Here is a 20,387-nt window from a genome sequence, read left to right on the forward strand (position 1 = left end):
CCCCTCTACAAGGAACAACAATAGTCACATTTTTTTTTATATATTTCTCTATAAATTAGAGTCTAGGAACTATAGCACATAAACCTTGTATAACGATGAGCACGTTTCAAACAGTTCTAATAAAAAATATGACACATAAAACAGGTCACTGGTTTTAGCATGTCTCCAAAATAACATATGCTTGGAAATGCTTATCCTTGTAGCATCACTATTCTCTTTTTTTCTGTGAGAAAATGAATCATGCAGAAGCATGCCTGAAAAAGCAAAATTCTCATATAATTTCTATCACTCACTCAGTGTGTTCATGACTTTTATACAGCTGACTGAACATTTATTATCTCACGTGAAAGAGAAGCTGTGAGTTTGCTCACCTTTGTCACCTGCAGGATCTTTGAAATGCCTCCTCTCCTGTTTCTTCCAAAGAGTACGTTTCTGCATCTCCCAGTGCATTCCCGAGTCCACTGAACATGCAGACATCCATAAGTTCTGGCTAAGTTATCCTACGTAACTCTGAAGAGAAAAGGACAGACTTGCAAATGCTGTAGAAGGTCTTCTTTACTCTCTTTGAACATTTTGTTTTCTTGGTGCTCTGTCACAGTCAGGTCTCCGGTAGTAAACTGAACAACCTATCCTCCTGGCTCTTCTTTTCTTCTTTTTCTTTTCTGTAAACACATAATCAGGGCTTCAAATCCTTTAGGCATCACAAACTGTATTTCTCTATTGCCCTCTACTGACTGCCGGCTCACGCCGCCTTCCCGGAGAAGTGGCGAGCAACAGATCCGCGGTAGGCGCTCCTCGCCGCCCTCCCCCGGATCGATAATGATACACGATGACCAAAAGTCAACACAAATCATTCTATTTTTTCCTTTGTTACAAAACACCAGGCAAGATTTACAGCCTGTTGGCCAGCCGCGGTAGCTACAAAACGCTAAACAACAGAAGCGGGAAGCAGTTTGTAACATGGCTCTGCTAACGTGGGATGGTTTTTTTTGGTGAACAAAAGCCAGGAAAAAGTAGAGACGAATGCGTTCTGCCTTGAAATGTGGATGAATTCATCCCACTGATGCCATAAATAGTGTGCCGGGGTTCTGAGGGTTGTCTGTTTTTAAGGGTTTCGTCCTGCCAGCACTGGATGCACAGAAATACTGCCTTCTGATGGGAGTTCTGCAGGAAGGTTTTTGGCCATTTCCCCTTTATCTCTGGTGGTTTGTTTAGCACATTCAGCACCACACCTAATATGGGAAAGCCTCATGTGACAGGACCCGGGACAAGGCACATCACCCTGCGTGTGGATGGCACTGGGAGGGGCTGTTTGACTTGCTTTTTGGACAAAGATGATCTATAATGCAAAGAGAATCCAGCAAACTAGGATAAAAAAAAAAAATAAATAAAAAATAAAAAGGAATGGTCCAGTGTTGTCTCAGGAGCAGCAGAAGAAAAAAATGTATAAGCATTTCAGGCAGAATGATACTGAGGAAGATACTGAAGGAGAAAAAAGCAGTGTTATAAAGAGTGTAAAAGTGAAGGTGGAGGGGGAGGGGGGAATATAAATTTATCCTTTGCATTGTGTTAGTCATTGCTTAATAAGTACAGCATATGCTGGCTAATCAGGTCACTCAGGTACCTGTTCTCACAAGAAAAGATTAATCCATGGTGCTGGTGCAGATGCTCTGGCCCACCTGCACCACTCCAGGGGCAGAGAGAAGTCGGGTCCCAGCTCCAGGCAAAAGAAGAAATCCCTAGCATATTTCCCTTTATCTAGGCAGAAGCTGGGAAAGCACTATCTTACCTCACCATTCTTCCTCCACAACCAACTTCCCTAGGGAACAAACATGCTTGAAAAACTATAGACACAGACTCACCCCTTGAAAAAGTGTTGGAATTATTTTTGCTTACTTATGTTCAAAAAGTACTTTCATTTTTCCCTTCCGGTATTAAAAAACGGGATTATTTCATTTGCCAAAAAATCTGTTGACTGATGGACACTGATAATGTTTTGAATGGATATTGCATACTCTTTCACTCAGAAAAGGTAGGAATTCACTCAAAAATTAGGATCAAAAAAGCCAGCAACAAGGCAGCAAAAATGTAACATTGAAAGGTTAATTGAAAAAAAATTAGTTTCATTTAAAAAATAGAGTCAGCAGAGGCCCTAATTGTACCTATTATGAACATTTAATTAACGAGTCCAGATTTATTGACTGTGCAGTAAAGATGTCTTAAAGGAAGCCTTGAAATTCCTTTTTCTCTTTGCTTTTCTATTTTTAAAGTGCTTGGCTACTCCATGTCAGAAAATAAGAAATAATTATATTTATTCAAATTCCTTGATAGAATATCGAAGCCTGCTCAGCTGAATACCTCTCCTAAATGAACACCATTACCAACAGAACAAAGGATAAAAACATCTAGCAAATGAACAGGGCCAGGGGAATTAATAAAACACATCTCAAATGGTGAAAAGCTGAAGGCTTGGGGTTTGGTTTTAGGGCTTTTTTGAGAAGTTGCAGGGGAGGTTTTTGGGGTGTTTTTTTGTGGTTTTGGTAGGGGTTTTTTTAGTTTAGTTATTTTTTGGGGTCTTTTTTGTTGTTGTTGTTGTTGGTTGGTTGTTTTTAATGGGAGCACATTTGCAGAGTGCTAAAGCAAAGTCTGCAGTCGGCAAAATTCACGGAAAAGGCGCCTGCAACAGAGAGCGTGACAGATGAAGTTCAGCACTGCTGAGCATCAGGCGGATTTCGGGAGCTGCTGCTGCAGCTCTTTCACCTGAGAAGCCCTCACAGAGAAATAAAGGCGTGGCGTTTGGAGTTTTTTTGGGTTTTTTTTTTCGCAGAATCACAAAACTGTAACAGTTTGAAGGGGCCTCTGGAAATGATCCATTCCAGCCGCACTGCCAAGGCAGGGTCCCCTGGAGCAGGTGACACAGGAACGCATCCAGGTGGGACTGGCATGTCTCCAGACAAGGAGACCCACGACCTCTCTGAGCCAGCCCAAGCGCTCTGCCGCCCTCACCGTAAAGCAGCTCTTCCTCACGCTTCTTTCGCTACGGTAAAAGTTTTCTTTCCTCCTGGGAAGGCTTTTCGCACTTCGGGACAGGAGCCGGCGCGGTACCCGCAGCTGCGGCCGCGCTGCCGCCGGGCTCGGCCGGGCGCTGCACATCCCCGCCTTCCTTCCCTCCCTCCCTTCCTTCCCTCCCTCCCTTCCTTCCCTCCCTTCCTTCCCTTCCTTCCTTCCCCTCCCTTCCTTTCCGGCGGGCGGGGCTCGGCGCCATGGGCCGGCGGCGGCTGCTGGCGGCGGCGGAGCAGCTGGCCGAGGCCTGCCCGGGACAGGCGCGATTCCTGCTGTAAGGAATGGTGGCGGGGCGGGGCGGGGGCCCGGCGGGACGGCCCTGACGCTTTCCCTCTCTCCCGCGCAGGTGGATGCTCCGCAGCTCCCGAGGCGAGTGAGGGGCCCCGGGCGCGGGCGGTGGAGCCGGGGCCGGAGCGGGGCTCGGAGCTCCCGGGAGGCTGCGGAAGGACGGGAATGAATGCCGGCTCGCCCTTTCCCTGCCCTTCCCCCTGGCCCCGGCGGCTGCCGGCAGTCCTGGAGAGCTCGCCGGGAAGCAGGGCCGGGTGTCCCCCGGGGTTCAGGGAGAGGCGCCCGAGTCCGGCTCCGGCAGCAGGAGATAATGAGGCGGATGCCAGGAGCGAGCCTCTTGTTGGCTCTGAAATTTATCTCAAAGCGTTTCTTCATTCTAGCCTGAGGTCGTGTCATCTTCTCACACTTAAAATGGGCAAAGAGCTTTCTGAGACTGTGGTGTCCCTAATCTGGTAGAAGAGTGTGCCTACATGGAGCTCTTTGCAGAATTGTGAGCCTCGTTTGCTAAATATTTTTAGGAAGGAATTGCATTTTTCCCAGGAAAATCTGCAGTTACATATTGTGTAAATTTGCGCCATGCATTAATTTAGTCTGAATTGTGCTCAGCTGAGTACATTCTGGTGCTCAGCTTCCTTTTGTGTTCTAGTGTTATCTGAAGCACAAAAACATATACCTAGGTAATTTTAAAATTGAAACACACCATATAAAAGTTTGCTGATAAAACATAGTTATTTCATCCTTTTGCCTTTATTTATCTGTAGGTAATGAACGTGGATTAGAAAGGATATGTCCTTACTGCTTCCAGTTTCTGGTTCCTGATAGCTACCGGGTGCGCCTCAAACCAAAGATGAAAGTGACTCCGCAGATAGAGAAGGTTCTTAAACGTGAGGCAAAGAATTATAAACTTAACATGAAACAGACAAAGCTTTTGAGAAAGTACAGGGAGTCAAGAAGCATTCTGGTAAGGACAGTTATTTGGAACTGACATGTACATGGTATTTCCTTAAATTTCATGTCCCTATTTCAGTAGCAAAAAAAAAGAAGAGACAGAAGCCTTTCTCTTAGAAGAGGTGCCCACATATTTCTTTTTCACGAGCATAAGACTTTTCCTTTCTTTTTGGAATAACTTCTATACATAAACAACATTTTTAAAATCTGCCTTCCACAGTAGGAAGGTAGATTTAAACACAGTGACAAGACCAGTAAGCTTTTCTCTCAAAAAAATACATCGTGACTCCACATGCTAGAGAAGCTACACAAACATCTCATTTACTGCCTTTGTTTCAGTTTATCGCTTGTTGAGCAAATATGTTTTAACACAAGCTTTACTTCATGTATTTCACTAGCCTCTCATGGCTACATCAGATTATTATTGCCATCTGTATTAATAGAATTTTTTACGTTTGTCTGAATATTACTGTGTATAGGAACTAGTTTAAAACTAAACTACAGAAGTAATTTCTACAAGTTGATGTTTTTCTTGAGGCCTCAGTTATTTATCCTAAAAGTACTCAGGAATGTGACATTTAATTACTATTGGAAGAGAATAATAGTAAACATTTAACTAGTGTTTCCAAGGTATGTGCTATTTTAAAAACAGGTTATATGAATGGTTGTTGTAGTAAATGAGACAGCATCCTATTGTGCCCAGCAGTTGCTGACACACTTGGAATTTTCTTGGATAGGAGTCTTGTGATTACAGGAGTAAATTTTGTGAAACCAAAAATTATTGAAGAGTCCATTAAAAAATTTAAACCGAGGAATATATAACCAAGATTTTTACTGTCAGAGCAAGGCTGTCAGAACAAAATTAGATGCTTCATAAAGGCAGTCTCCCCAAATTGTAGATCAAAATTGAGCTTCAGAAAGGACATCTGAAAAGGTTCTTCACCCAGAGGGTGGTTGGGCACTGGAACAGGCTTCCCAGGGAAGGGGTCACAGCACCAAGGCTGACAGGAGTTTAAGAAGGACTGGGACAAGACTCAGGCACATGCTGTGATTCTTGGCATGTCCTGTGCTCAGCCAGGAGCTGAAATTTGATGATGCATGTGGGCCCTTCCAAATCAAGATGTTCTGTGATTCTTCAAACTGCTATCTTTGCTTTATTTTTCTGGTGTCACGAATGTTGAGGATGCATTAAAAACTGTCCCTTTAAGCAACTGATGAACAGAGCAGTGTCCTATGAAATAGTGATGGGCTCTTAGACTTACTGTGTAGCTGGAGAGTGTTTGTTAGAGACACACTGTGCATTCATATGAGTAGTTTAAAATTCAGTTTAAGTAGGTCCAGTTTAAACTCTGAGTAATATTTTAATCTTGGTATGTAATTACAGTTTGCTGTACTTGTGTTTTGTTCAGTTTGAATTTGTCCTGTGGATTATGATTTAAGTGTTTCTTGTCTTAAGTCTTTAAAAATGCTGTCAGCAACTGGCAGCTTTCAAAATTAGCAATGTAGATCCCCGTAATCTAATACCTGAGACTTGTGCAAATGAAAATTCCAGTGTGGTTGGGAATTAATGTGAGCAATAATGTTGCAAGTTGAACCTCTGAGAACTTTCTTAGCAAGTAGAACTTGATTTTAGATTGCTTCTGCCATAAGAAGGTATATAACATAGGGACTGTTTCAGGGCTGTAAAAATTTTTGGAGTTGACTGCTGATCCATTTCAGGGAATGGAAATTAGCTGTGAAGTGCTATGATTAATCCAGTAATTCCTGCATTGTAAAATGGTCACCTCCGTTTATATTCCATGCAGTGCTAAGTCACCATGAAATGCTGAGTTTGTTTCCCACCCTAATTTCATTTATAAGAACTAAAAACACATCAGTTCCTGAGCACTAAAATAGTTAATGTTACTTCTTTTTTTTTAGTTCATTAAGCTGACAAAATATAATGTCTAGAGGAAGTCAAAACACTTAACTAAAAATGTTTCATTTCAGCATCTCTAAAGGTGATTTTTAATAAACTATCTGAATTTACACACTTTGAAATGAAGAATGATTTGGTGTAGATGTTTTCAAAACTGCTTAGACATTTTTGTGACAGTCTTTTGAGGATGTTATTTTTAACCAGAAGCGTCACAAAACTCTTTTTCTGTCAGTCTAATTGGTGCCTCAGAAAGCTGTCTGGCTGTATTACTTTCATGTCTCTTAGTATGAGTAGTTGCCATAGCAGTAAGGGATATCAGGGATGCCTGACAGTCTCTGACTGGGTGATGTGATCAGTTCTGATGCACCTCTCAGCTTGGTGTGCTGCTGAAGTTCCCTGCAGCCTAGAGGTACACAGAGAGAAGAGAAGAGAAAGTGCCCTTTGTTTAGAACATCCTCCTTATTGTAGTAAGTACTTTTGCCCTATTACAAAGCCTCACCTTGGTTCACTAAGACTTGCTGTTTTTAGTAAGATGGATGACTGGGTTTGAGAGTTTGGTAGTTTAAATATTTTATTCCAGGATTCCCTGAAAAGTGTGCAATATAACTTCATCAGGGGTACAATATGCCAATGATTTTAGATGACAAAGAATGTCACATTTTTTAGCCAAACTCCTAGTGTATAGGAGTACTCCAGTATACTCAGCGTATCTTGTACACTCAAAATATGATTTGCCCAGTTGAGGAGCCATTTCATGTCTTGACAGGATTCTCTGTATTTCATTGTACAATATTACATTCAGCAGTATGGGTATTCTGAAACTAGTTTGTAGGGAATTGGAGTAATTTCCAGATAAACCTGAAGGACATGATTGGTTTAAGAAGCCTGAATTAAAACATGAGTTACAAAGTTATAAACATATGTTACTTTTTAGTATCTCATGTTTCATTTAAGCAAATACTTAATTTATTTCATGGTGTTTGGAGAACAGTTTGGATAATTCTTCTGATGGCTTTATAACATAAAGGTGGAAGGACTGAAAGACACCTTGGTATTTCCTTTCTTCTCTCCATAGCTGGTTACTTGCAAATCTTGCAACAAAACAACAAGATACTATGGTAAAAGCAGGGATTTTCTGGCAGCCACAACACAAAATTGTGGCACTCCAGGTATCAAATCTAGCCTGAAGACACCAGATGTAAAAATTCAGTCTGCAAAGAAAATGACACCTGTAAGCTGCAGTAGGTTGGGATCTAAAGGGAACGCTCCCTCATCACTTTCCAGGTACTTGTTTCTTTCCTATTTAAAGCAGCCCTTTGCCAAGTAGAGTGTATTAAATCTTGTTAATTTTAGATCAGTTATTTGATAAAGTTTAAATTGATAACTTAGTGTATTTCTCTGTTGGTACAGTTGAGGAGATCAGTTCTAACTTTCCAGCCTTTAAAATCAGAGATTCTCATGAAAAGCCACTGTGTGCAAAGAATGCCTAGTTACATGTGTGCCTTTAGTGCAAAATGTCTGTCCTAAAATTTGCATGACAAAGTAACACTTCTGACTTCCCACTTGCACATAGAAATACACTGTTTCTCTTGGATATTTTTCACTCAAATTATGTGTGCTTTCACAGTTAATTTTTGTTAATTCTGATTTCTCCCTTTTAAGACATTTGAATCTTTTGTTTTCAGAAGACGTGATTCTGGACACGCAACAACCAGCTCTGCTTCCAAGACTCCTCGAAACTCCAAATTTCACTTTTCTAAACTAAAACGGATGCTTGACCTAGAAGAAAAAGAGAAAAGCCAGAAGGCAGATTTCAAAACCTTCTTGACTCTACTTTAGTTATATATTATTTCAAAGTAATAAAGATTACAGCAATAAATATTGCTCCAGTTTTAGTAAATCAACAAAGTGATTCCTTTACAACTCAAGCTAACATCCTCTACCTTATGGAAGCATAGACCATGCTTTTTAGAAGGAAGGTTTGTTTCTAAGGGAAGTAATGGCCTCCCAGATAGAGATGAGAAGATAGCCAGTTTAATATGCTTGGGAATCTTGAACATGTTTTGCAGTTTTCTGATGCCCCAAGAATTAAAAGCCAGGATTTATCCTTTGAGGAAGCTGATGATTGCCCCACCAGGACAATTTAATTGTCAAGATTAAAGATTTTCAATTTATGTTTGACACAGAGCAAAGTATAAAGTCACTGTTTAGGGCTGAGGTTATAGAGGTTATAGCCTGTTCTGCTATACAGTCTGCAGTGATAGTTCCGCACATGGTGCTTCACATTGCCCCCGCCCCCCACCTGAAAAATAGAGCCAACTAGTAAATGCTTTTAACTTTCTTAGGTTTAAATATCTGTGTTTTCCTTTCCATTTGCTAGTTTAATGAATAGTTTGCTTTAAGTGCCTTTGGACTCAGTGAACACTGCTTAAGAAACAGAACCAGCAAATAACTTGATGGACTGGGAAGCAGTCCAGGACAGGAGACAATAGTTTTTTGTAAACTATACTTAAGAGTCTCAGATATTGGCATGTAACCTTTTTGTAACTCCTGTACACTTGCACAATAACTGGAAGATGCACTGCTCACTGTCTCTTATGTACATGTAGGATAAAATGAACTGCCATTCTTTAATCAAAATACAAACCTTGGAGTGTTGCCTTTTCCAGTGTAGAACTTGGCATTAATTGACATGTTGCTGTACTTACAATCCAGTCCTCTGGAAAAATACTTTGTTGATGGCAAATGTTCATTGCACAAAAGTATTTGAAAATACAAATTTTGCAATAAATTTTCTTATTAAAAGTACACACATTAGGTACTGCTGTGCTTCCCATGAGGGCATTGTGAAACCAGCACAGGCATCTGCTGTGTTTTAAGGTTCCCCAATGTTAATGTGTTTATTAGGTCAAAGCATATTTCCCCACTGTCCCTGTTTACAGTGCTTCTTACATACCATCTTGCAGTCTCAAGAATGCATTCTTTTTGGATAAAACTATAGAGAAGGGATAAAAGACATGAAGGGGGGAGCACAATCAGTGTGCAGAGAAAGTTAATGGGTGATCTATCCACAGGATCACAGGAGAGCTTGTCTAAACTGCATTTCCAAAAATGTTTTGTGGGTGGTGAGCACTGAGCTACAGGCATTCTGCACACCAAATGTGTTACCTCTGCAGCACACTATTTGTTACCAGAGATAGAACGTTGTCATGATCCAAACAACATCTTTTTTTTTTGGAATTACCAGAGTTGTCAGATACATCTAGGTATGTTGTTAAAAGCGATTGTTATTGTGAGCTATTAGACTTTATTCTGGGAACACAGAGAAAGAAGTCATTCAGTACCTTTTCTTGTTTTACAAGTGTGCTTCAAAATGGTGGGTAGAAATAATCTCCAGTGCTTTTATATTACTCCTAAGCATTTAAGAGTGCTTCTTCTGTTAACTGGACTTTCACAGAATTGGCATATTGAAAGATAGACACACATATGTATAAACATTACCTCTACACATAATATATACAGGTATATACATACATACCCACACATCAGAGGCTTCTATGCAGACACATATTACGCACATATATGCATGTCATGCACTCTTCCCTTCACAACACATTACCTTCCTGTACTTGATGAAACACTGAAAGCTGTTGGCTGTGAGAGACTTGCTGAACTCCCCTCCAAACCACTGCCAGGCCACATTACTGAATTGTGTTTGAAGAGCTGGAAGAACAACTCGAGAGAGGAAATGCCTTCAATGATTTGATTTCAGAGAGGGCAGAACTGCAGGCAGACTTTGTAAAGCAAGAGCAAGAAGGTCTCTGTTCATACAGTCCTGCAAAAAGGCATTTGATTCGTGAGTGAGAGTTATTTCCCAGCTCACACAAATTCTACTGGGCAATGTTATGTGTATCACTGGCAGTACTAGTGTTGTACCACAGTGAAAATGTTAAAAAAGTGTGACTTAGAATAACCAGCTCAACTAAATTTACAGTTCTAGAGGTAGAACATCAGACCCTTTAATGCACTGCTTTCTCACCAGAAACTGTCACACAAAATACAGGGAGTAATAAACCTCAAAATTAGTATCAAGCATTTACTCAGCACCATCAATGAGAGGAGATCTTGGCTGACTCCTAAGTATAGGGAGCAGCTGACATTAAAGCCGTTTCCCACCATGAGACTGAGAAGGCAAGCAGGGAACAGTAATTTTCAAAGATGTTTTTACAACAATGTTTTATTAAATAGGAAAGAGCATACATATAGGTGTTATTCTGAGGACATAAATTACACAAGGATTACAGGTTCTGTCAGAAAAGCACAATAATGAAACATCTTTACATTTCAAACTTTTCTTGTTAGCTTTTAACAAAGTCTATTTCTGTTGCAAACAAGTAATGAGTGCTATTGAACTTTTGCAAATTCCCACAAAAACATCATGCTTGGTAGGATACTTCAACTATTGTAGATATGAAGTCAGAATTAGATTCCTAAATAACACGATGGAAGAGATTTACTACTTAATCAAGATAAATGACACACTGAAATAGGAGCCGAGACAAAATTGGTCATTCATTAGAAAAAAATTCCACTTCAGACACTATGTTTGAGTCTGCTTTCTTTACTTGCAGGAATAATCACTGTGATTAAATGTAATGAGCAGAACTGGCCTAAATATTTGTAAATGTAACCATCAAATTTTAGATGTGCTGGTTTTCACTGATTTTCCCACTGAAAAAAACCCACACCCACAGATCTATTTCCTTATGTTTCAAAAGGCTCTTCTACAGAGAGCCAACCAAGCCTATCTATGATTTCCACATCCTCCATGGTCATCTGCACTGCTGGTTACTGCATCCTACATATGTTAGTATGTGTCCTACATATGTTAGAGTCATCATTGAAATACCAGACTGAGTTGCCACTGACTTGAGAGAGCAGAACTAGTCTGTGCAAGTTCTAACACAATGGTTTTTCTTAAGCTTCTGGTAAACAGGAATGTAATTTCATCATAATGAAAGCTCTCAATTTGACACTCAGAAGACTACTCGGATAAAATACACAATAAGCATGTGGTTTGGACTGTGTTGCTAGGGATTAACAGAGGTGCTTTAATATACTAATACAAACATTAACAGAGTGAATTAGACAAGCTAATATTATTGCAGGCTGTAGTCTAATTTCCAAAAGAACTCATGAAACATAATTTCTAAGAATGACAATTTTTGTAACTAAGGACTTCACATTTATTTTTAAAACTACAAAAGTGGGGTAGTATTCCTGGCATCTTTCAAAAAATTCTGCAAAAAACACAGTTTGAGCTTGCAAACACTAGAATATACATACAAGCAGTCCCAGTGACCTCCAAGGTAAGCATTCTCATATGGCAAAGTGCTGCAGGAATCTCTTTGCTTTTTTTTTCAGAAAATGCTTAATAAAAGTGCAATATAGTGAAGCAAATACTCTAATTATTACGTCTTTATTAATAGATGAAAAATATTCAGATATTTTATAATTGTGCCTTTTGTAGGGCAGGCATTCTGTATTGCTTAGAGCTAGACCACATTAGAAGAGGTAGGCAGGGTATGCCCACACATTTTCTTTCCCAGGATGGTAACACCTCAAAGCAGTTCTGTGGTACAATGCCAACTACAGGTAAAACTGCCCAGTCTCACAGTTATTTGTTTTGATGGAAGCTGACATGTGGTTTGCTTTACCTTTCCACCCAGGCATGTTCTCCCTTCTGTCTCCTCGGCACCCCACCCTTCCCCACCCAGCCTCTTTTCTTCCTGAGATGTCAGAAGTACGTACATTAAGCTTTGGAACCTGAGAATTTGGAGGTATTTTTTGACACTACAGGGCTGCATCTGTACTGTACCATGCTATCTCCTGCTATACTATTACAGTTATAGTATAAATCTCCTAACTACTTGATACCCGACATCTTTCCCATGTAAATAAAAAAAAACCCAGCGTACCTACCATTCATACATGATACTTGCTCTAAGAGTGACTGTTGCCTTTCACAAGTCCTCTTTTCCAAACAAATATTGAGGGATTATTTCCAAAACCCCAGCAATGAAAAACTCCTTGAAGTAAACAATTTCACGGTAAAATGAAGAAAAATATACGCCAAAAATAACACTCTCTCAAAATTAAAACGTATATACATCAAGAAAAAGTTGAGTTTTTTTCCTCACTCTTTATCCGTTCTACATTACCTGTACATAAGCAATGTTACCACTAGGAGTTATGAATAGGAAAAACAAATCCAGTGAAGTAAGTGTCATACTTTTTTTAAAACTGTTGAGAGATCAAGAAAACTCAGCAGTCAACTTTATTATTATAACTAATTTCAATTCAGGCAGCAAAAGATTGCTTAAGCTTAATTCCCTATGATTCTGAGTATCCAACATAGATTTTACAGCACAGTCTAATAAGCCTTGTCACTGCACTTATGATCACCTCTGGGAACAAATTAAGATTTCTATGCATGGAATTCAACCATGAACTCACTATTTATGCCTCTTGTTTCATGATTTGTTTTAGAATTCCTAATAGATTAAGCTGGTTTAATATTTATGGGTAATCTCAGTTCAGTCAGAGAGGGAAATAGAGGTTTTCAAACCAGGCTGGGCCTGGGAAAGAGCTGGAAAGGAATGTAAGTAATTCTCTATCTCTCTTGTTCACATTGTTTATAGGCATGTTCTGCCACTGTGCATCATTCACTGAGCACCAATGGTGTAAGATGTTTTTACTTTAAGACCAATGAAATTAGGCTACATGATGCTCTCTATAAAAAGAGAAATGTATTTAAAATAAATCAGTTCAGTTCACTTCATCTAACCTTCTAAATTAGTCTCTTTGTTCCCATCCTACCTCCACAGCAACAAATATTTACCACAAATTTGGTGCTATTCTTTAGTAAAACTGAGCTTTAACTGCAACTGCAATGCACATACATGTGAGAATTTATGTGATGAGTTTAACATACAAGAACAGAACTATTTCAAACATTAAAATTGTATCAGAACATTTTCTTATCAAGAATCTACACTGAAAAGATGTCAGTAAGTGTTATTTAATTTTGCATATTACACTTAAACTAAATAAACTAAATCCTCTGGATTCAATATAGTCAGGTTTTTTTTCCTATGGAATGGAAAATTGCCACTCAAAACTTTAAAATTTTTGGACCTGTAGTGAGCTCTGATAACTATTTTGCGCACTCCTATTTATCAGTCAGAATTTTTTAGGAAATTGTTATTCTACATTGCATGCTATAGACTATTATGTCAACAGCTTGTATTTCTATATTTTCAGGCTTTTTCCCTATGTAACTGAGTCTAATTCTTGGCAGCTTCCATGAGAAAAGGTAACTGGACTGAATTACTTATGCCCAAGTGTATCTATTTTAAAGAGAGTGGTTATTCTCCATTCACATCCTGTAAGTATTCTAGTGATTAGCCCTGTAGAAGCCAGTAACAAGTGACAGATAACTACCTTGAACAATTTCACTCCAAGACTATTTTGAATTGTTGTGGGTTTTGAAAAGAAAGAACAGCTTTTTGTAAAAAAATTTGCTTTCATGTGAGGTGTATTGAACTTGTTAACTGTGAAGTTAACTGGTACAAGACAATGCCTGACAAGTGCAAAACCATAAACAAAATGCAGTCATAAAACGATCCTCCAACTCAAAACACTTGCAGCCCAGGTTTTTTAGGTCATTAAATGCCAAAGGTACAGGTAGGCATTTTTTAAATCACTCAATGATTACATGGCTCATTGCAATGGATTGAAAAGATGTAACTTTCTGGCAATGCGCTAAATGCCTATCTGTATCTTATGTGAACTTAAAAGCTGATGCACAGTATGGAAACAAGGATTCTTCACAAATTAAGCAGTTCCCAGAAAAATACCACGTTTATGCCATGCAGCAGAGTTTTTTAACTGGGCAATAGTTTTCTGCTGTTTGAGTTATACACAGGCCTGAAAAGTCTCCTCCTGTAGTGTGAGAAAAAGACAATCAAGATTTAGAAATATTTGCTGGAGCAGGTGAAGGTGGGGAGGTGGTAGCCCATGCTGGACTCCAGGGTTTCTCAGTGGAAGAGGATGCACAGTGCAGCTGTATCACCATTTTGTTGCATGTACGGCTGGTACATTGTCAAATTTTAATAATGGGCACTTAGAAACTGAGACAGTTTAGAGAATGACCTTTCAATTTAATTAAAACTGTAAAATGGCTTCACATTTCTGGGATTAACCTTTTTAGATGGAAGCAGATGTTCCAGAAAGGGATTAAATTGCAAATGAATGGTCCCTTGATTGAGAAACTAAGCAGCTGTAAAAAGCTACTATTTCAAAACATAATTAAACTGGTCAATTTTATAGTTTCTACATGCTGACTTCTAAATGATACAAAAATATTGTAGTATTTCGAGTAGTTTGAAGATCTGCTCAGTGTAAAATGATTAATATTTTCCAATAAAAAATTGTTTGTTAGCATTTACTTCCAAAAAACCCACATTGTTTTGGGAGTGGGTAATCTAAATGTAATGGACAGTAAGATCACTTTTAACTTTGCATTAAATTGCATCTTCCTTCTTGCAAACATAAGCTTGTGATTTCCACGTTTCACTCTCCCACTAGCAACGGAAATGTCTCAAGTTAAAATTATGTTTTGATTATATACTGATCTACATTAAATACAGGGTACATAAGAAAAATTTTAGCATGTTTTTTTTACAGGGCACCCAACTAAAATCTTTACAAAAGATAATTATTCATTCTTCCATGTAACAGACAGAGATGCCACTTTTATAAATGTACCCTTATGTTCACTCACCAATAAAATAGTAAACAAATCAACTTTTTAAACCATTTTTTATAAATTATTAAAGTATTTTTACTGACACTCTGCAACAATATACAAAAATAATACTACAAGAGTACCGATTGGTCTGGCCTACCCCTCATTTCACAGAAAAGCAGAGGTTGTGGGGGGGATGTTTGGTAATCAATCATCGCTGTAGATGTCTCCTGCAAACGGTAGGTGTACGTGGCTGCCCGTGACGTTGGGAAGTCGAGAGAGATCAGGCAGGTTCTGGATGCGTGACCTGAGTTCTTTCCGCACTTGGGACACTCTGGCTAACTTGCGTTTGTACTCCTGTAATGCAGAAGAATTCAATATGAGGTTTTATTGCTATTACCATCCCTACTACTTACTGCACCTGACAGTTTCCAAACTAAGGATTCCTTCTGCAAGTTAGGTAAACAGCCTTTAACAAGTGAGAACCCAGAGATTTAGGTATTTAGGAGGCAGAGGTATCAGCTCCAGCATTTTCCCATCAATGGACTTCAGAAGCATAACCACAGAATTATTTTGCCTTGAATTCTAAGAATATAAATGCTAAATAAGAAAGACAATCACAGCTAACTCAACCACAGGCTTTTCTCCATGTAACTAGGAGAATGGGATTATTCTTAAAACTTAATTAAGTAGTTGTTACACATATTCTATTATCAATAACAGAGGCAGGAAGGATAAACTTACTGATGTTAAAGAAGTTACTTTCATCTCATACTGCTGAAATAATAAAAAACAACCAAATACCCCCTAACTAGGCCTAACAGATTCCACTGAGCTGATCAAAGGCAAGTATTTTGTATTAACTTTTACAATAAAAACATATTTCCTCAGTACATTTATGGATTTAACCCTGGGTTTTCAGAAACCTTTTGAATTGGGAATTTAGAATTTCATATTATGTTGGAATACAGGTCAAACCACTCACAATTGAAATAATGATTATGAGGCCTTTTTCACTTGAAACAACATTATATAAATAAAATTTAACATTGTAAATCAGTGCACTAGAATATAGTCAGTGGTCACCTCTTAAGAACACAAGATATAATGGAGAAGAATACCAGCTTTTATAAAATTAAAACAGTTATTCCAGAATATAAAAAGATTAACGTATAATTCACAGGAATATTTGGATTTAAAATACTTGGAAACTGTGGAAAGCAAAAGAAACTAAGCACTAGCAGACAAAGCATACTTCATGAAAAAATACCACAATTCACAACACATCAAATGCAGATATTTTCTAGTGTGGCTGCAGGTTTTGCTGCAGCCCGAGAATGGCTGGAAGTAACAACACATAGGTAATCTACAACTTGGATAATCAGCCCAGGGATAGCCAAGATCTCATGACACTTCTAAGTAAGAGTGGAGGAAAATTCTACATGATCCTGCAACAGTAACAAATACAAACACTTGATAGTTCCAGAAGTATGAAAACACTGTGCAAACGTCTATAACAGGTAACAATCCTGCTGGTTCTTTACAAGCTCTAAACATAATTTTAAATATGTTACTATATTGTTAATAACATGGAGTAGTAAGGAAGAACAATGAAAAGACCTTATCATAATAAAATCCAATACAATAGAAAAATGTAATAAAGAATGTTAGATGATTGGGACATGATCAAGATTATTGGACAAGGTCCAACACAAATTTTAAAAGCTTGCAACTACATGACCTTCTTACCAAGGGCGGTAAGAAAACCATGAGATACCTTAAATTCTTAATGAGAATAGTAATGGGTAGCTAAAAAAAATTATCAAATCTTTACACAGAAGAAAGAAAAAGTGTCCCTGAATCAGGATCATCATTCCTTGGCATCATTTATATTTCAAAATCAAATATTACATGCGGATTCTTACAAGATACTAAACACAGTGAATATACTACAGATGCCCAGTCAGTGGAACTGTAAACACTTGGTAACAGTACACAGGGTAAAGCAGCATTTATTTTAGGATACAGGTTGCCAAAGAAGTCTTACAACTCTGTGTCCCTTGGTCCTGTGAAAAACATCGCTTGCTCACACTTGTCCATAACGTTCTCTTCTGTGTAAGCAACTTCAAGACACAGCTGTGGAAATTAAGGCCTGTATCCTGACATTGTACCCCTACACTAATGCCCAAAGGCCACAAATACTTCACTGCTTCATTTTACAGCAGCATTCAGAAACCTCACTGAGCAGACTGTGCAAGAAGTGTAGTCTTTTGCCAGCATGCAAAAGGCCAATCACAGGCATTCTAACTATGCATTTTAGTCCAGGATGCCAACTCCTATTATTTTAGGGAATAGATTTTAATGCCAGAGGGCAAGACCAGCTTCAGATTTCATTGTTTAATAAAACAACCATTTTGGTGCTATATAGAATCCTAGTTAACTAGAATCCCTATTTTCAGAAGCAGGATGTCTGGAGATTGCTCATTTGGAAACAAAGATTTTGAGGAGGCTAGGTGATCTTGCCTCCACTGTGAAAGATATACTGCTGTACAGAAGAGGATGAGCAGAACCGTAAGCAGAATCAAAACACTCAAGAGACCTAAAAATCATAAAATATATTAACTACAAAATCCCTCATGCAGTTAATTCTTGTAAAGAGCTGAATCCTGCCCAAGTTCATTCTCTATCAATGAAGAATGTAAAGCAACAAATTGGTATTCCTTCACAAGCTTGAAGCCTGAAGCTAGGCAAATAGACACAGTCACTTAGCAACAGACTCAGCAGCTATATTCTTGCTAGACTTTACTCCAAAACCTGAAGTGTGCCTTATATTAGATTGTCATTTCCTTGACTACCTTAAAGTTCCCTTTAGCTGATAATAAATCATTTCCATAACAACATTGCATTTCTGACATCCAGCATTTTCCATATAAATCTGTCTGGGACTTGTTGCCTAGTGACTATCAGCTTGATCAATACTATTAACAGTAGGCTCCTTTTCCTCACTAAGGAAAATGTTCTCATAAATTGTGTCTCCCACATAACACAGTCATCTTCCTCTCACCAACATGTCTTGCATAATGCACTCTAGGGAGACAAAATTTTTTCCTTAAGCCTTCTCAGAAATATGAAACTCTGAGAAAATTTGCTCCAAGTTTTTACCACAAAACTAGAGTAAAAAAAAAAAAAAAAAAAAAAAAAAAAAAGTAAGGTTTAACAGCTGATTATATTATTCAGCAGCATAAATTATAGAATGCAATTTTAATCCAATTTTGGTAATCCAAAGTATATGTGAGATCTGAAACTGCAGGTGAGATGTTCACAGTTATCCTCCCCCACAAAGAGAAAAATTATTCACCTATCCAGAGCACCTAATTGCCCATGACACTCCTGAAACAATTCTAGAAATCACTGGAGATGTCCAGTTTTTATGACTGGTGAGAAAGTCCAAAAGAGGACTGATTTTCAAGTACAGTTTAGAGGTATTTTAAAGGCAGCTGCTGTTCAGAGAATGATTCTATTTAAAACCAATAACCTCTTCTGAAAGGTTTGCTTGTGTATTTTTATGGCTGTTATTGTAGTCCTGCATGACCTAAGTAGTCCTGGACTGCTGGAATACAAGTATTCATTATCAACAACACTCACTGTATGTGCAGCCTTTACTGTTTTACAATAGCACGCACATGTACCTACAACCTTTTTCCTCATTGTGTATGTTAAGAGTGTGACAATGAGAGCAGAGAACTAGGAACTGGGATATCTAGGTGTTATTTCTAGTATTGTCGTTCCATTAGAAATGCTAGATGCTATACAACCAAGTAACAATTTAATCCTATTTTTGACACTTTTAACTGTGGAAATGTGCATGGAGAATTTCAATTTGATTGTCATTATGCTGATTTTAAGATAAATTTCAAATAACCCCTGTATAAATATGGCAAGATTTGAGATATTTACTCAAGGATAGGCAGAAGTATGATGCTTTATTTTGCTACACTGAGCTTAATCTGCATTACTTCCTGCCTATGGAGAACCTTACTTTTGGGATATATGGGCAACCTAATGTTTGGAATTAAAGTCTCTTCAATTTCTCCAGTGGTTTAAGCAAACCCTACTTTCAGGCAATATTTGTTTCTACTTCCAGTCATAAAAGTAGGTTTATGAGGTAATTGAATTTATTTGGCTCATTAGAGTCCCACCAATTACTACAGTTTCCATTACTGGACAATGTATATGGATATTTTGTGAACGTAATGCTAGTAACATATGGATTCAGAATCTAGATTAATAGTGATTCTCTATCAAAAAGTACCAGACAAAAAAAGCCAAATAATCTTTGATTAGACATTATAGACATCATAAATAATAAAAATGTGGGCAGATCAAACAAGCTGTGCACTGCAGAGAATATATTCCCTTCCAAATAAAATAGATCTTTATAAAGATGTTCTGCACTAGGAAGGTGGTACAGATAAGAAACTTAATGATATGCTTTCCCTTTATAACATTGATAGAACTTTGAACCTTCATCTGATCACTGAGGCTACAGAACACACCAAAATACAGTGGGGTAGAGTATGTATAGCAATGCAAGAATAAATGGTTTGCAGGAAAGATTTAATCTGCACCCTCATTAGCTACAGAAAGGTAAGGTGGAAATAAATATTTCAATACAGAGAAACAAAACACAGATGTTTAAAAGGCTTTTAAGGTGTTGAGGGCATGTGTGTACCATCAGCATCCATGGCCTGTATGTACACAGTATTTAAAACTGAGATCTCTGACTTTCTAGGTCCATTCCAACCTTCAGTTCCAGGTACAGATGTCAGAGCTGCATCACAGAGCAAAGGCTTCTCCTGTACTGTGTCCAACAGTGCAGAAACTACTCAAACTCTTTGAAGGTTCAGATGAAAGCATATGTCATATCATAGCCTGATATCTAGATTCTGAAGTTCAGAATCACAGTATTTATAGACTCTACCTAGCTAGACTCTACCTCCCTAGACTCCACCTCATCCAGTTTGGGTATTTTTCTGCAAGGGAAGACTGACAATTAGACTTAGAGGACTTAGGTAAGCCTCACTTGGAAAACAGATGAGCATGGTTAAATTTCATGCTGCCTTTAAAAATTTGGCTTGGCTTTCATTTGTCAGCAGTACAATTAAAAGCTCAACCTATTTACCAGTGTTCAGGATAAATGAAGCCCTGAAATAACTTTTAAGAGACTGAACCAATATCCATAAACTTTACACACAAGGTAGAAGAACTAAGGACAGTTACGACAATCTTAGGAAAGGACGGACTTGGCTAACCTTCCATTGCGCATTACCTACTTCCTAGAAAAGATATTTCTGGAAGCTT

At 38.3% G+C, this 20,387-nt stretch overlaps 2 protein-coding genes and 1 long non-coding RNA gene across 9 annotated transcripts in view; 1 reads left to right on the forward strand and 2 right to left on the reverse strand.

Moving 5' to 3' along the window:
* LOC110469733 (uncharacterized) overlaps positions 1-1,021 on the reverse strand; it is a 79,289-nt gene extending 78,268 nt beyond the window's left edge. For 5 of the 6 annotated variants that reach the window (XR_002465306.3, XR_013340373.1, XR_013340374.1 and 2 more), the window contains exon 1: positions 372-1,021. This is a non-coding gene — a long non-coding RNA (uncharacterized LOC110469733). The remainder of the gene's footprint in view (positions 1-371) is intronic. The other variant, XR_013340371.1, reaches the window with a different exon arrangement.
* A 2,194-nt stretch (positions 1,022-3,215) lies between these two features.
* On the forward strand, positions 3,216-9,025 carry RMP24 (ribonuclease MRP subunit p24). Of its 2 annotated transcripts, none has more exons than XM_021528780.3 (5): positions 3,216-3,337; positions 3,410-3,432; positions 4,113-4,312; positions 7,293-7,501; positions 7,906-9,025. In XM_021528780.3, exons 1-5 carry the CDS (start codon positions 3,264-3,266, stop codon positions 8,054-8,056), a joined length of 657 nt encoding a protein of 218 aa, XP_021384455.1. In that variant the 5' UTR covers positions 3,216-3,263; the 3' UTR covers positions 8,057-9,025. The 2 variants fall into 2 exon arrangements, with proteins under 2 accessions (XP_021384455.1, XP_021384454.1); XM_021528779.2 differs by having other exon boundaries at positions 3,226-3,337; positions 7,903-9,025.
* A 1,401-nt stretch (positions 9,026-10,426) lies between these two features.
* RPRD1A (regulation of nuclear pre-mRNA domain containing 1A) overlaps positions 10,427-20,387 on the reverse strand; it is a 43,611-nt gene continuing 33,650 nt past the window's right edge. The window contains exon 7 of the mRNA XM_021528778.2: positions 10,427-15,383. Within this exon, the coding sequence (XP_021384453.1) occupies positions 15,234-15,383 (150 nt within the window). The 3' untranslated portion in view covers positions 10,427-15,233. The remainder of the gene's footprint in view (positions 15,384-20,387) is intronic.

The sequence above is a fragment of the Lonchura striata genome, chromosome 1 (genome assembly GCF_046129695.1).
Source record: "Lonchura striata isolate bLonStr1 chromosome 1, bLonStr1.mat, whole genome shotgun sequence".
NCBI classification, from domain to species: domain Eukaryota; kingdom Metazoa; phylum Chordata; class Aves; order Passeriformes; family Estrildidae; genus Lonchura; species Lonchura striata.